Below are 13,148 nucleotides of genomic sequence, written 5' to 3'. Positions count from 1 at the left end.
AGGGTAAACCGCCTCTGAACTGCGCCAGCCTGCGTCAGTTCCCTGATAGAAGAGGGCAGCTACCCCCAGGGCCAACGACTAAACCACGACATACTAATTTGTAGCGGAAGAGGAACACCAGGGGTGCGGTCCTAAGCCCCTTCCCGAAACCGCGTTCCCCGCACACGGGACCTGGGGGGCAGAGGGGCACGGAGCGGGCTTTGGGGGAAAGACTCCGGCAGAAGCCAACGCCTGCCTCCCTGCCCTCCTGCCTCCCCGCCTTGGCCGTGTACTTCATTTCGCACCACCACCCCCGACCACCGCATCCCCCGCTGCAGCGGCCGGGGGGCGGAGCAGGTGCCAGGGTGTGTCGGGCAGAACCGCCCGCCGCCGCCGCGCCTTCCCCCGCCGCCCCCGAGGGAGCCGCTAGCTCGGAGCGCGCAGAGCGGCCGCGGTCGCGCAGGAGGAGGAGGAAGAGGAGGAGGAGGAGGCGGCGGCCGGCGGGACGGAGGCGGCCGGCCGGGCCATGCTGGAGGCGCGGCGGCACCTGGCGGGCGCGCAGAGCCGGCGGGCGGCGGGGCAGCCTCCTCGCCGCTGCTAGGGCGGCGGCAGCGGGAACCGCCTTCGGCCGGGGGCTGCGTTCGGCCGGCGGCCGCGCCGCGGCGGGCCGGGAGGGACCTTCGCATCGCATCGCATTGCATCGCATCGCATCGCATCGCTTCGCCTCGCCTCGCCGGGCGGAGGCGCCGCCGCCGCCGCCCGCCGGCCGCCTTCTTCCTTCGGCAGAGGCGGCGCGGCCGCGGGAGGAGAGGACGATGAGCCGAGCGGTGCTGGCCTGGCTGGTGCTCTGCGGGAGCCTGGCGGCACCGCGCCTCGCCCGAGGTGAGGGAACGGGGGACGGGGACCGCGGGGACACGGGGGTCGGGGCCGCGCCGGAGCTCTCACAAAGTCGGAGACGAAGTGCGCGGGGGGGAGCGGGGAGGCGCGACCGCCGGGCGGCTCTCAGCCGGGTGCCTCCGTCTGGGCTTGCTTTTTTTTTTTTTTTTTATTAAAAAAAACATTCTTATCTCTACATTTTAAATAGAAGCCGACGAAAGATTCGTCCTCTGACATGTTCTGTTTTGAAACTACGCTTAATTAGAGGGAGAAAGAAATGCCGTGAGAGCTTAAATGTAATCCAGATGAGCGGCTGGGAAGATTTAATAATATCCGCAGAGCTGTCCACATTTCTTTTCCCTTCCTCCCCCCTACCTCTCCCCAGTCACCGATCTTCATTTTAATTTGAAGACTGTTAGCTCTGAGCCGGGGATCCAGCAAACCGCGGAACAGTTTGCAAACACGTTCGGGGGCTTTAGAATCTCAGCAGCAGTGAACAGCTCTTGTCAGGCGACCCTTTTCCTGCCTCCCTCTAACTAGGGCATCTCCATCTAAAACACCAACGGCGTCTTCTCTGTGTCTCATGCACGCCCCCCCCCCCCCCCAAAAAAAACCAACCCAAAACAAACCCCAAACAAAAAAACAAATCCAAAAACTTAAAAAGCCAAACCCCAACCCTACCCCCGAAAAATAACTTCAGCGCTCTTGGACTTCTCTTTGTTATTATTTAGAATAATTATTTAGTGCAGGCTAAGTGGGTTTTCCCTCCTCGCATTAAAAAAGTTGTCGGAGCTCGTCTTGCAACGAGCTGACCGTAGTGAGGTGTTGATGGGGGAGGACCGGTTCCACAGCAGCAGCTCTTGTGAAGGCGAAGGGGCCGGGGGTGTCCGGGCTGCCCGGGGGGAAGGCACCGGGGGCGGTGGGATTTCACCTGCCGCCCGTCCCGTCCGGTCCTGGGCGCTCCCGGTGCCTGCCCGCCGCTCCCCGCCGAGGCAGCCGCAGCGCCGTCGGGGAAGGAGCTCAGCGGGCGGGATCGCCGAGGGTCTCCCTCCGCACCGCCACCACCTCCCCTTGCCCCAACGCACGAAATCCTCCGTGGGCAGCCCCCCATCCCCAGCGAGGGCTTCCCCGTGCTCCCCCGCAGAGCCTTCTCGCCCTCTGCGAGCTCCAGACGTGCCCCTGTGCCGGGGCTGTATCTGTCCCACCGTGTGATAGCCGGGCTGGGGGGAATCTCTCGGGGTTCGAGACCTTTTTATCGTCCTGGTTGTATCTTCCCGAAGCTTAGTAGAACAACTATTATCCTAATGAGTAACGGAATATTTCCATTGACTTTTAGACCTGTTCCCGTCATCATTCACATTTTTTATTTTAAGATGAAACCAATGTATCAGTAAAATTGAATATTTTGTATCTTAAATTATTCAGCACGGTGGCATCTTAAAATCCAGTAACATTCACATAGTTGCAGCAAGCATGTGATAGCTTATGCAATATGTCCTTGTACCTGCAGTTTATGCCCGAAGTCTTTTAAACAAAAGATACTGTATCTGCCACAAAGTCTGGACTTGTCATAAATACTTTGCATTGAGCTTCTGTAGGACTTCTCATAGTTCACATCTGAGACATTTTTCATTTAAGTCTACAGTCTTGCCATGTTTTTAGGTAACTTCAGAACAGAGAGAACTTAACAGATTTTCTAGTAGAAGTGAAATAGGAAGGAAAAAATCCTTTTGCTCTGTTATTGCATAAGCTGTAATTGTTCGGTTAAAGGTTTGTCCTTGGCTTTCAAAATGAAACAGAAGAAAATTATACAGAGTCTTTTTTATGCTGAAACAGAATAAAACACTGCTTGACAGGTCTGATATACTGGGTTAATTTTGCTCGCTGTCATAACGTTTACTTTTAATAGATCCTCTCAAAGTTATGATGACTGTAAGCACTGTAAGTAACTGAAGCTCTTCAGAGAGCAGGTTTTGAACAGTAGAAAACTTTTTGTGCATTGTTTGAGCATTTCTTGCTGATTAGTCCATTTGCATAATGGTGTATAATGAAAATCTATGTAGTGTCATCTATGCAGTGGCCAGTTCTTCCCTGTCTTCTTTTGGAGTAAATTCTAACTGCAGATCAAAGTTAAATTATATAGTTCATTATTGACCTATGTTTCAAGTCTACTGTAAAAGAAAAATACCAACTGTTTTTTAATTGGACCTCTGAAAAGTAATGATAGAGATCAAAATCCTGTTTATTCATCGTATCTTAAAAACCTCTTTTGCTTTTTGCATTTGGAACACATACATAGTAGCAAGTTTGTTTTTTTTTCTTTTTTTCTTAAAGGGAGAGAGAACGGGGAGAATGAGAGAGAGAGATGATGATGATGATGATGATGATAATGATGAAAAAGTCATCCCAACGGAAGACTGGAATTTTCTTCTTTGTGGCCAGTCTGATAAATTTGCAATCTCATGCACTGTAATGGGACTCTGATCTTCAGAGATGTGTTTATATGCATGTATATGATGAAACTAGGCTTCAAGGGTGCAGTGACTTCTACTCCTTAGCTTGGAAGAAAGATGCAGGTGCATTTCTAATAAGGAATGTCCTTTAATACATATTTCAAAACAGCTGTAAAGTTTTACATTTGCTGTTGTTGCTGTTCCTTGGTCAAATCTGAACGTGAGCCAATCTGAGGTTCTACCTTGTAGTGGACAGACGGTAACTAAAAGAGTGACTATAGAGACTACAAGACATTATTTCAGGTGCAAGAAATATAGTGCATCTCATCTATAAAAATACAGGTTTCTGAGTCCCACTGTGTATTTTTTTAGGAACAAATAAGCCAATGCCTTTCAACACAGTCAGTGAAGACTGGGATCAAATTAAATGAAAACATAATTTAAAACTGGTGGCTGGTTTAGTCCCCATATTTACCTCATGAAATGGGATAAGCTGATCAGCTACATTAATGGTACTGTATGTGCATAGCAAATTGTTATATTCCATGTCTACGTGTTAAATGTCCTTGCAACAGGATCTTCTGAAGATTTGCCATTTGAGTTGTCTTTATTGTGAAGTAATCCTTAAATTGTATCACACTTTTTCACTTAGCTTCTTGCTGAATTTTTATGTACGGTTTGCCTAAAAATGGTATTGACATTGCCCAAATGAGGCAAATCTAGTTCTTTATTTTATGACTGCATCCTTTGAGCCTGAGATAAGTATTTTGGAACTTTCAAGGAACTGTTTCAAAGATGTTGCTTTTTCCCCGTTACAGTGGGAACCTTCACTCTATCTGAGGCTTAGAAGTTTCTATAAAGCCTCTTTCTGCAGCTGGAATGAGCTGCAAGGAGTAAAAGTGCTGAGAAACAAGAGATAAACTGTAGCTTTGTTCTCATGTAACTATACTGAAAGACTGAAAAGATCACAGACACTTTAAAGACCAAGATTCTTCTGTTTTACCAATGCCTTTGCAACTCTGGATGGCATCTGCTCCTGTACAAACTGCTGACAGTGTGACCCTGCATAATGATTTTCACTGTTCTTTTAACAAATTACATTTGTATTCAAATTGATTTTCCATGACTGCTCATATAGCCTCCAGAAAGCATATAGCAGATATACTATTGCATCCTGTACGTGTCTGGTCAGCTTAGGACAGAATTTGATGTCAAGCCATGCATTGTTATAACTGGAATTAATAGTCCTGGTGGTATTCGTTGCATTTTTTTAAGTGTCCGACTTCCTCTTTCTCTGCCCTTTATGTCTTTAACCTTTATCCTTTATATCTTTTTTCAAAGGATATACTTCATACAAGGTTGTGTATCAATGGTAGCATAGTGAAAAGGGGCACTGTCTTACCTTCCCTCTTCCACATTTTTCCAGTTACCATCCAGTTGAAAATCAAGGAGATCGTCCACTTTGGAAGCTATTTCAAAAGACAATCACTTTTTATTAAGAGGTTGATTTTTATGCCTTGAATTAGCTGTTTATACAGCACATGTCCATATGGCAGCAGTAGAAACTCACAGCCTGATATCCGTTCAACATAAGTAAAGATATCTGGAGAAGCGGTGTTTAAGAAACTGCAAGAGTCAGAAATAAATCTATGTTATTTTCAAATTTATTGTGAGTCACATAGGGCTTAGCATGTTACTGTTTTCCATTTTTTTAGGTTTTTACACATTTCAAACTTAAGTAAGCCACAGAGCCAGGAGTATTTCTGAAAACTTAGAGGATGGTCAGAATTGTATTACAAGTGATATTGGGCTTCTTTGTAGCATACTTGAAGCCTAGCTGCCTTTGAAAGAATATGGGTTGAACATCAAAACAGTATTAACTCAACTTTCAAAACAGGTTCACGGTGAAAATATTAATTTAATTTTTCTTGGTCAGATGATACACTAGAAAATAAAAGATGAGTGAAAATATTCAGACACAAATAAGGTTTGCAAGAACCTTAACATTTGCATACTTAAAAACCCTGGAAGATGTTGTCTCATATTGGAAGACTACATACATTTTCCATTTAAAGGGAGTGAAAGGAGGAGGTAGGGGGAAAGCCAACATCAGCCTAAATTCAGTGTGTTACATCAGCCTGAGGAATAACTGATAATGGGTCTCGGTCTCCTTCTTTGTAAGAAACTTAGAATGTGCAAGAGCTTATCTTACAGGGAGAGGTGCTCACTGTGTGTAGTAACAGTAAGGTATGGCTAATTTTCTAACAATATCATGTGTAGGCAGTAAAGCAGGTTTTGTGCCATTCGTATTGCAGGACCAGAGCGTGGACCTGTTTGAAAATAATAACTGCAGTTGCGGACCTGGATGCTGGATATTACTGAAAGCAAGGGCTGAGCTAGCAGCTGAAGCGTCCCAGAAATTTGGAGGCACAAAATTTTGTGCATGTTTTTTTATGATTTGGGATTTTATCAAATCTCAATCTTGCTCTTGTGGGAATATACTTGCGGGGTTTTTCTGTTTGTCTGTTTATGTGGTTTTTTTTCTCTTTAATCAGCAAGCTATGTTACCTTTCATCACAGTGGGGGTGTTCTTCTATTTTAAGTTTTAAAAGCTGAGAAATGAAACAGACCATGATTATCTAATAAAGTGTATAGCTAATCTAGCTAATACTTCCAGTATGTGGTGTTTGAGTGACTGCATTATCATATGAAACACACATGAAAACAACTTGATTTTGCATACTATATAGTGGCTATATGCATACATACGGTATTGTTGGTATATCCACACTTTAGATAACATACAGAAGAATTACATTCACTTATGTGCCACATATCTAGTCTGATACTTCTTAAAAGTTTAGATAATGTTAAATAAGAATTCGTCGTACTATGAACCTGGGATGCAGAGCTCTGTATTTCAAGTCTAAATTCATTATATTCAACAAAAGCAATGAACATCTAAGGCTGTTTTTTGAGACTTTAGATAGTATTCCTTACTCCCCGCCCCTCCCCCCCCCACTTTTTAGTAAGGGGCCACTTGTAGCAAAGGCTTTTTATGACTATGAGAGTTTGGTGAAGTTGTTTGAAAATACAGAAGAAAGGATTAATTCGTCTATGCCATTCAGTGGAGAATCCTGGAGTACCTTAACTATACCACTCGTGGCAGCAGAACATAAAATTTTCAGTTTGAGGAGTTGTTAGAATTTTATCCACAATATTTAAAGCAATAAGCTCAAGTATGCAGATGACTGCAGGGAGGAGCAGCAGACGGGTAAGTAGGTGCAAGAAGATCTGCTCTCTTTGCATGGACCCCCAGCAGGAGCTTTGCGCATCCCAGCGGGAAACTAAAGGTGTGAGTGAAAGATGCACAACTGCTTCAGTTTCATGGGTCATGTGTGACCTTGGAGGCCATACAAGGAAGAGGGAGGGGAGGCAGGGAACTGTTTCCTTCAACGGGAGGAGGGTGGGAGGTTCAGTGTGGGTGCTTCCACTCAGGAAGGTACTAGGTGGTGCGTGGGAGAGTGAGGGCAGATCCGGAGGCGTAACCTGTCCAGCATGCAGTGTCTGCATCAAGTGGTGACTCTCAATTAAAGCTTGAGAAATTTGCCAACGAAAAATACTTTATCAGAACATTGCAATTCTGTACATGTAATAGTTCAACCAGTAATTAGTCTTTCCTGTCCTACTCCAGTGTTTAGCTTGCCCACCTGGGACACAGCATGGGTTCAAGTTGACTATTAAGTGGTTCAGACTATGGATTTGAATCTGAGAGTTTCAGATTTTCTATTTTAATACAGAGCAGGACTTTTTCAGTGTTTTGCAAAAAACCTTCTTTCCTTCTTTCTGTCCTACTTCCCTTGCAACTCATTTTTTCCTTAAATGTTTTCAGTTTTAAACAATACGAGGCATTTGTGCGTAGCCAGCTTGTGGCCCTACCGTAGGGTAAAGCTACCGTTTAGACAGAGAGAGCTTTTTTTTTCTGTCTTTGAGTATTCTCACAATAGTAACTTTGTCACAGAGGCAAAAAAAAAAAAAAAAATGAAAGAGATGATTGCTTTGCCAGTTTTTAGCTACAGTAATTTTATTTGCCGTGCTTCTATGTAAGGAGGCTGACAAAATTTCTACAAAACCTGCTTTTTTCCTATCATTGTCAAGATGCTGTGTCAACCTGTATAATTATGGAGAGCTGTGACAGCAGTGTGTAAATAACAGTAATTTCTGCCATCTGATTACTCATGTCTTAGGTTTCTACCATAGTGAAACTACAACAGACAATATAGGAAATACTTTTGGATAAGACTTATATACACCATGTGTGAGTGTGAAAAATAGAAAATAAATGATATTTGATTTATTTTAACATTTACATCTTTCAGTCCATCTTTCTCTCGTGTATGACAGCTTCTATCGCTGCTGGATATCATTGCGTACAACCAGCCCCTTTAATCTAGACTTCCTCTCTGATTACTCTCTATTACAGTCCCATAGGCCATACTGCTTTAATCTGTTTGCCAGTTTTTTGTTTTTCTAGTTAAGTATTACCTTTGCAGAGTGTGGCCTGGGGTCTGAGACTGACTTTTTTTTTTTTTTTTTTATTTTACTCACACCCTTTGCAGCTTGAGCTTTTGAAATAGAGATGGAGAAAATATTTGCTATCTAGCTTGTCAGATTCCTTACTTGTGTGAGGAATTGCACAGGATTGCCTTACAAGGGCTTTTCTAGGTTGAAAATGAAGACCTAGTAGCTGATTGCTTTCAGATACTACTCCAGAACTATTTTAAAACCACTGAACATCCATTTTATTTGAACAATTTTGAAGGAAGTTTAGATTAATACTGTGAATAGTGTACAGTGTGCATGGGGAAATTATGTGCTGTTGTCATGGGAAGTAGCTAAAATGACCTAGTAGTTCTCTTCTATGGTGCATCCTATATATACTTCTTTAATGATGCTTTTGTCTAATTTCTTTGATGTCTTTTTTATGACTTACCTTCTGACCTCAAACAAAATGATGCATCATTTATAGGTAGTGCTTCAGGATAAAGATCAACCTCTTTAATAATGGCTTTCATTTTCCTGGGTGTGATCAAGCACATCCTATTGTAATCTCTTGACTTTCTTCACCAGGCTTCTCTTTAACCTGGTGTCCTTGTTCAGGTGCATGTTTTCTTTTAGAAACTTCTCTAAGAAATGCTGCGGTTTTGTACTGTTGCACACTTACATGTATATTTATATTCTGGTTCCTTTCTGTGGTGGTTTAACTTAACCTCAAACTCTTCTCCAAATGCGGGTCTTGTGGTTCAGCTCATTACTAAAGTCATAGTGGCCAACCAGAGATCAACAAAAAAAGGTAATCAAAGCAATGTCAGACTTACTTGGGAATGTAGTCTCAGAGGTGTATCTCTTCTTTTATGAAGTTTGTTGTGGAAAAAAATCAAAGCAACATTCTGAGTAAGAACCCTGAAATCAGCTGGAGTAAAGTGTGGTTTGTTATATAAACTGGCTTAATATTAAGACTACGTCTATATTGCCTCACACAGCAAGAGCAGTTAATACTGTAGTATGCCTCAGTATCTTTCAGTATAGTTGAATAATTATGTGCTAATATGCATTTAAAATGATGAGTGTGAGTAAATGTAGAATAGTAAAAGGTGCAGCTCCGACCTGTGGGTCAGAGCCTCTTGGCCACTGGAGGGGTGAAACAAGGGTCTAGTCTGTAGGAAGCTTCCTAAGTCTCCGTAGTTTGTTATTGCTAAACATCAGCTGAGACAGCAACTCTGCAATGTGAGATTTGATAGTATGGCCAAGCCCATCTAATTGCTCTTTGCCACTGACTTTTCTCTAATTTCAGCACTACTGATGGTCTTATGCAGAGCAATAAAAAACTTCATTTCTATGCCATGCTAGTTTTCTGGTAGTTTAGCTTGTTGGGATGACTTAGGGCAGGACCAGGCAAGCCCCAGTGCTGGTGCAAGGAAGGGTGAGGGGAAGAGGGGGGGAGGAGCAAGTGTGTGTCCTCACCTCGTTCCTTCAGGGGGAAGTTACAGATAGTTTTCTCAGTCACAGCTTACACATTTTTTTGCCAAGAAATATGTTTCTGGACCTACCCCTCGAGGTGCTTGCTGGGTCTCAATGTGTGAATGTCCCAAGTCTGTCTTTCAGTGCCGAACAGGTGAACTTAAACCATTTTGAGCAGGGAGATAAGCTCACTTGCTCCACCACCCTGCCCTAAGGAACAGAATGCCACATTTCTCCCTTCCTTATGTATATCTATATATTACGTACTGTGGAAACCAGGTACAGAAATCAGACCTGTGAGTATGCATTGCATTCCTGTCTGCGTTGCCTTGGTGTGGCTGTAGGCAGAGGAGCAAATTCTGCATTTCTGCTCCTTTCTCCCAGTCCTGAGTATCTGCGTGCTGCCTCACCATCCTGGGGCCAATCAAGTCTTCATTAACTAAACTGTCCTGGTAGGTTATTTTGATGAGGAAAGATTACAGTGTTTTTCTTTCCTAATTATTTTGTGCCAAATATTTATCTTATGGATAAAGATCACTCCTTGGCCATGCAAAACAGGCAAGGCTCCGGAGCTCCTTTTGTGCTCTCAGTAGAGCAGGAGAAGCTGCCTGCCTTAGAAATTTTGCCCTCACTTATTTCCAAGAAAGTAAACTGCTTTAAAACTACTGGTGAGTAGATGTGGTTCTGGCTCCTGCATTCAGACCAACTGAAGGCTGAGCAGGAAGAAAGAAGCAGCCACAATGAGTGAGTAAAATCAATACATGCTTCAGTTACTTCAGGAGGAAAAAGAGAAAATTCTTCAAAATGTTAATATAAAATTTTTTGGTTATTTGTTTCACAAGGACTTCATGTGTATGTGTGTGTGCTGAATCTGGCAGGTGGATTCAGCTGGACAAAGCCACACCTTGTAGCAGTAAACAACCTGATCAAGAAGTGTTGTGACCTTCCCAAGTGGCAGTGTCCATTTTTTGACCAATTAGTCTGCCGCTTGATTGTTTTTTTGATAGACAAGTTTTGATTTTTTTTTTAATTTCCTGTAGAAATTAATAAATAATTAAAAATACGTACATTGGTTTCTTTTCCAGTAATGAATTGTGGTTATGGCATTATACTTGTAGAAAAATCTGAACAGAATTTTAAATCCCAACTAAAAATTTCCTTTTAAGGCAGAGAAAGGAAGAAGGAATATCTGAAAACTGTACCCTAACTTCACTGGAGTAAAGATCAGCCTGATTTGATTATGATCAGTTTTCTGAACTGGGCTTTTCCTCTAGAGCGGCACTGTTTTCAGAGCTGAAGAACTGTAACAAATACAAGACGGGGTTTTTTTATGTTTTTGGAGATTCAGGAAGCTACTCTTTCAGCCTATAAATGTTCTGGTCTGGCAGATAATCATCATGTCTTGTGTATCCAGCATCTTTCATAGCAATCTTTTGTCTCTTGTGTCACATCAAGCTTTTTTTTGTTTCAGCTTTTTTACCCTTTCGTCTTGAAGTGTGTGTACCTTCCAGATGATACAAAGAGCATCCCTGAAGTCTGAAAACAAAGGTCAATACATCACATAGAAAGGTTTCTACCTTTAAGAGAAATAATAAGATTTGATGACTTATGTCTGCTGAAAGCTGTGATGTTAGGTCTCCTGTAGTGCAAGCTCCTCCACTGCAAGCATTGCAGCTGCTTGCATATACATTTCATTGCGTGTGTGAGAAGTGTTAGCATACTGGTAATATTTACCCAAAGAGTTGCAGGGATCTCACAAACAGGTGATCATCTAGAATTGCTGTTTCAGGAGAACTCTCAGTTAATGTTATTCAGTGTTCTCACTTTATTACTGTATGCAAGAGATTCTAATTTCTTTTCCATTTTCAAAAGTAGGTGTTAGAAGCTTTTAAAATTCAAATTGCAAATGCCCAGTCTGTTTACAGCATGGTACATGTATTTTCTAACAGTTGGAATAATTTTTAAAAGCCTTTAATATAGGATCTCAGAACAGATTTTCTGTAAAAAAAGCAGCTTCAGAAGAAGTATAGTTTTGTTCTGCCCCATTTTCCTGTTAAGATACCGCAGTAAAATTACTGAAGATTTTAAACATATTACATCTGTTCTTTGAAAGAGAACAGCATAAAAGACATAAAATTACTGTTCTAGTAGATTACATCTAGTAGATGTAGTGTGTATCTGCTGAAATTGGCTTTATGGAAGGTGCTTCTTCTAAGTTGATGTAGTTTAAAAATAAAATACTAACTTCTTTTGGATCATACCCTCCCTGAGCAGTGGAATAACTCTGTATCACCTCTGCTCTTTGGCCACATAGGCTTTGCCCAGAGTTTTGGCTTTGGGGAGCAGCCTGAAGGCCACAGATGGACATCACTCTACCGGTGACCGATCAAGGAGTAGGGTCAGTCGTATGCCATGTAATTCCTATTGCTGTCTGGGTGGAAAGACAGAATATTTAGTCCTGATCCTCTTTACTGCATAGTAGATCCCTTATTTTCCTGGTGGAAATGAGGCCTCAGAAGAAATTGTATCTGTATGGAGTTTGTGGTATATTGGCAGTGTTCTTCTTGGAGCAGCATAGGTGTGTCACCATGTGGTCCCGTCAGAGCTCATGGGTAGTCTGGTTATGAATGGCAGTGGCAGGAATTGTAAGAGGGATGTATTAGCTGGGGACAATGAGGCATTACCGTACCACTAAGCAATTTTTGTGGTGGCTCTTGGCTTTTCCTAACATATCTATAAGTACTAACAGAGGACAGATCTTTATATGGTATTTATGTTCTGCAATATTCACCAAAAAAGTGAAGAGTAGTGGTGATGTTTGTAGATAAAACAGGCTTCTGCATTCAGTACAGCTATCTCAGGCTTTCCAAAATTTTTCTGGGAGCATTTCCCTGCACTAGAAATGACTATATGTATCCTTGGTATCTATGTAGTGACCTAGTTTGTTTATCACTGACTACCTTGAATTTTTAGACTACATGTACTGTTGTCTGAAAGAGTAAAGAAGAGGTTTGTTTTTGGTTGGGGTTGTTTTGGGTTTTGTTTTGTTGTTTTGTTTTGTTTGTGGGAAGAGGTGTAATTCTCTTCTGTTTACCTGGATTTTTTGTTTCTTCAAGCTTGAGCTTTTTATGAGTTCCTACTTGCTTCCTTTGCACAAAGGTTTTGCATGGAGTTTTTCTTTTTTGCTGGAACTCTCCTGATAAATTGAACACTAATAGTTCTGAAAATTAGCAGTGTTAAAAACCGCAATGGCCAAGGACTAGAGGCAGCTGCAACCACAGTGCACTCAGGGCAGGAAATGCAGACAAAAAGCTTCACTATGTCAAACACAGTGTTATTTGAAAGTGTTTCTCATGTTTAGGATTTATATTGTATCTTAACCCATTGCTTCTTTTCTCTGGACTATTATTTTATCTGTTTTTCTTTTCTTTTTTCCATTCGTAATGTTGAACTGACTTGAACTCCTCGATTTTTGATTTTTCAGTTGATGGTTCAAAGACTGAGGGCCCTAGTAGATGTTAATATGACCTTGATGTTGAAAGCAGGTTGCTCTTCACATTTAACTCTTTCAGGAATATGGATTTTTGTGGCTTCTCTTGGTTTCAATAATGCAAAGACACCTCTTGTGAATACAGCAGAATAACATTACACCAGAGCTTCCTCTAGATTAATGTCTGTAGCTTTGCCAAAACTATTATCTATATTGCAAGCTGTCACTTCATGTCCAAACTGAGTAATTAAATCTTCATATCAGATGTGTGGTTTTTTATTATTATAAACATAGTTTAGGATTTTATGGTTTCACAGAACCTTTGGGAA

General features: G+C 42.1%; 1 protein-coding gene across 3 annotated transcripts in view; it reads left to right on the top strand.

Moving 5' to 3' along the window:
• Window positions 1–531: 531 nt before the first annotated feature.
• Window positions 532–13,148, top strand: part of EDIL3 (EGF like and discoidin domains 3) — a 255,708-nt gene continuing 243,091 nt past the window's right edge. For 2 of the 3 annotated variants that reach the window (XM_087761554.1, XM_087761555.1), the window contains exon 1: window positions 532–861. In XM_087761554.1, coding sequence (XP_087617680.1) covers window positions 795–861 — 67 coding nt within the window. In that variant the 5' untranslated portion in view covers window positions 532–794. The remainder of the gene's footprint in view (window positions 862–13,148) is intronic. The other variant, XM_087761553.1, reaches the window with a different exon arrangement.

The sequence above is a fragment of the Nipponia nippon genome, unplaced genomic scaffold, assembly GCF_047370975.1.
Source record: "Nipponia nippon isolate SJK-2023a ecotype South Korea unplaced genomic scaffold, ASM4737097v1 scaffold_24, whole genome shotgun sequence".
Taxonomy (NCBI): domain Eukaryota; kingdom Metazoa; phylum Chordata; class Aves; order Pelecaniformes; family Threskiornithidae; genus Nipponia; species Nipponia nippon.
Note: the sequence above shows the minus strand (reverse complement) of the source record. Positions and strands in the feature narration are given on the sequence as shown.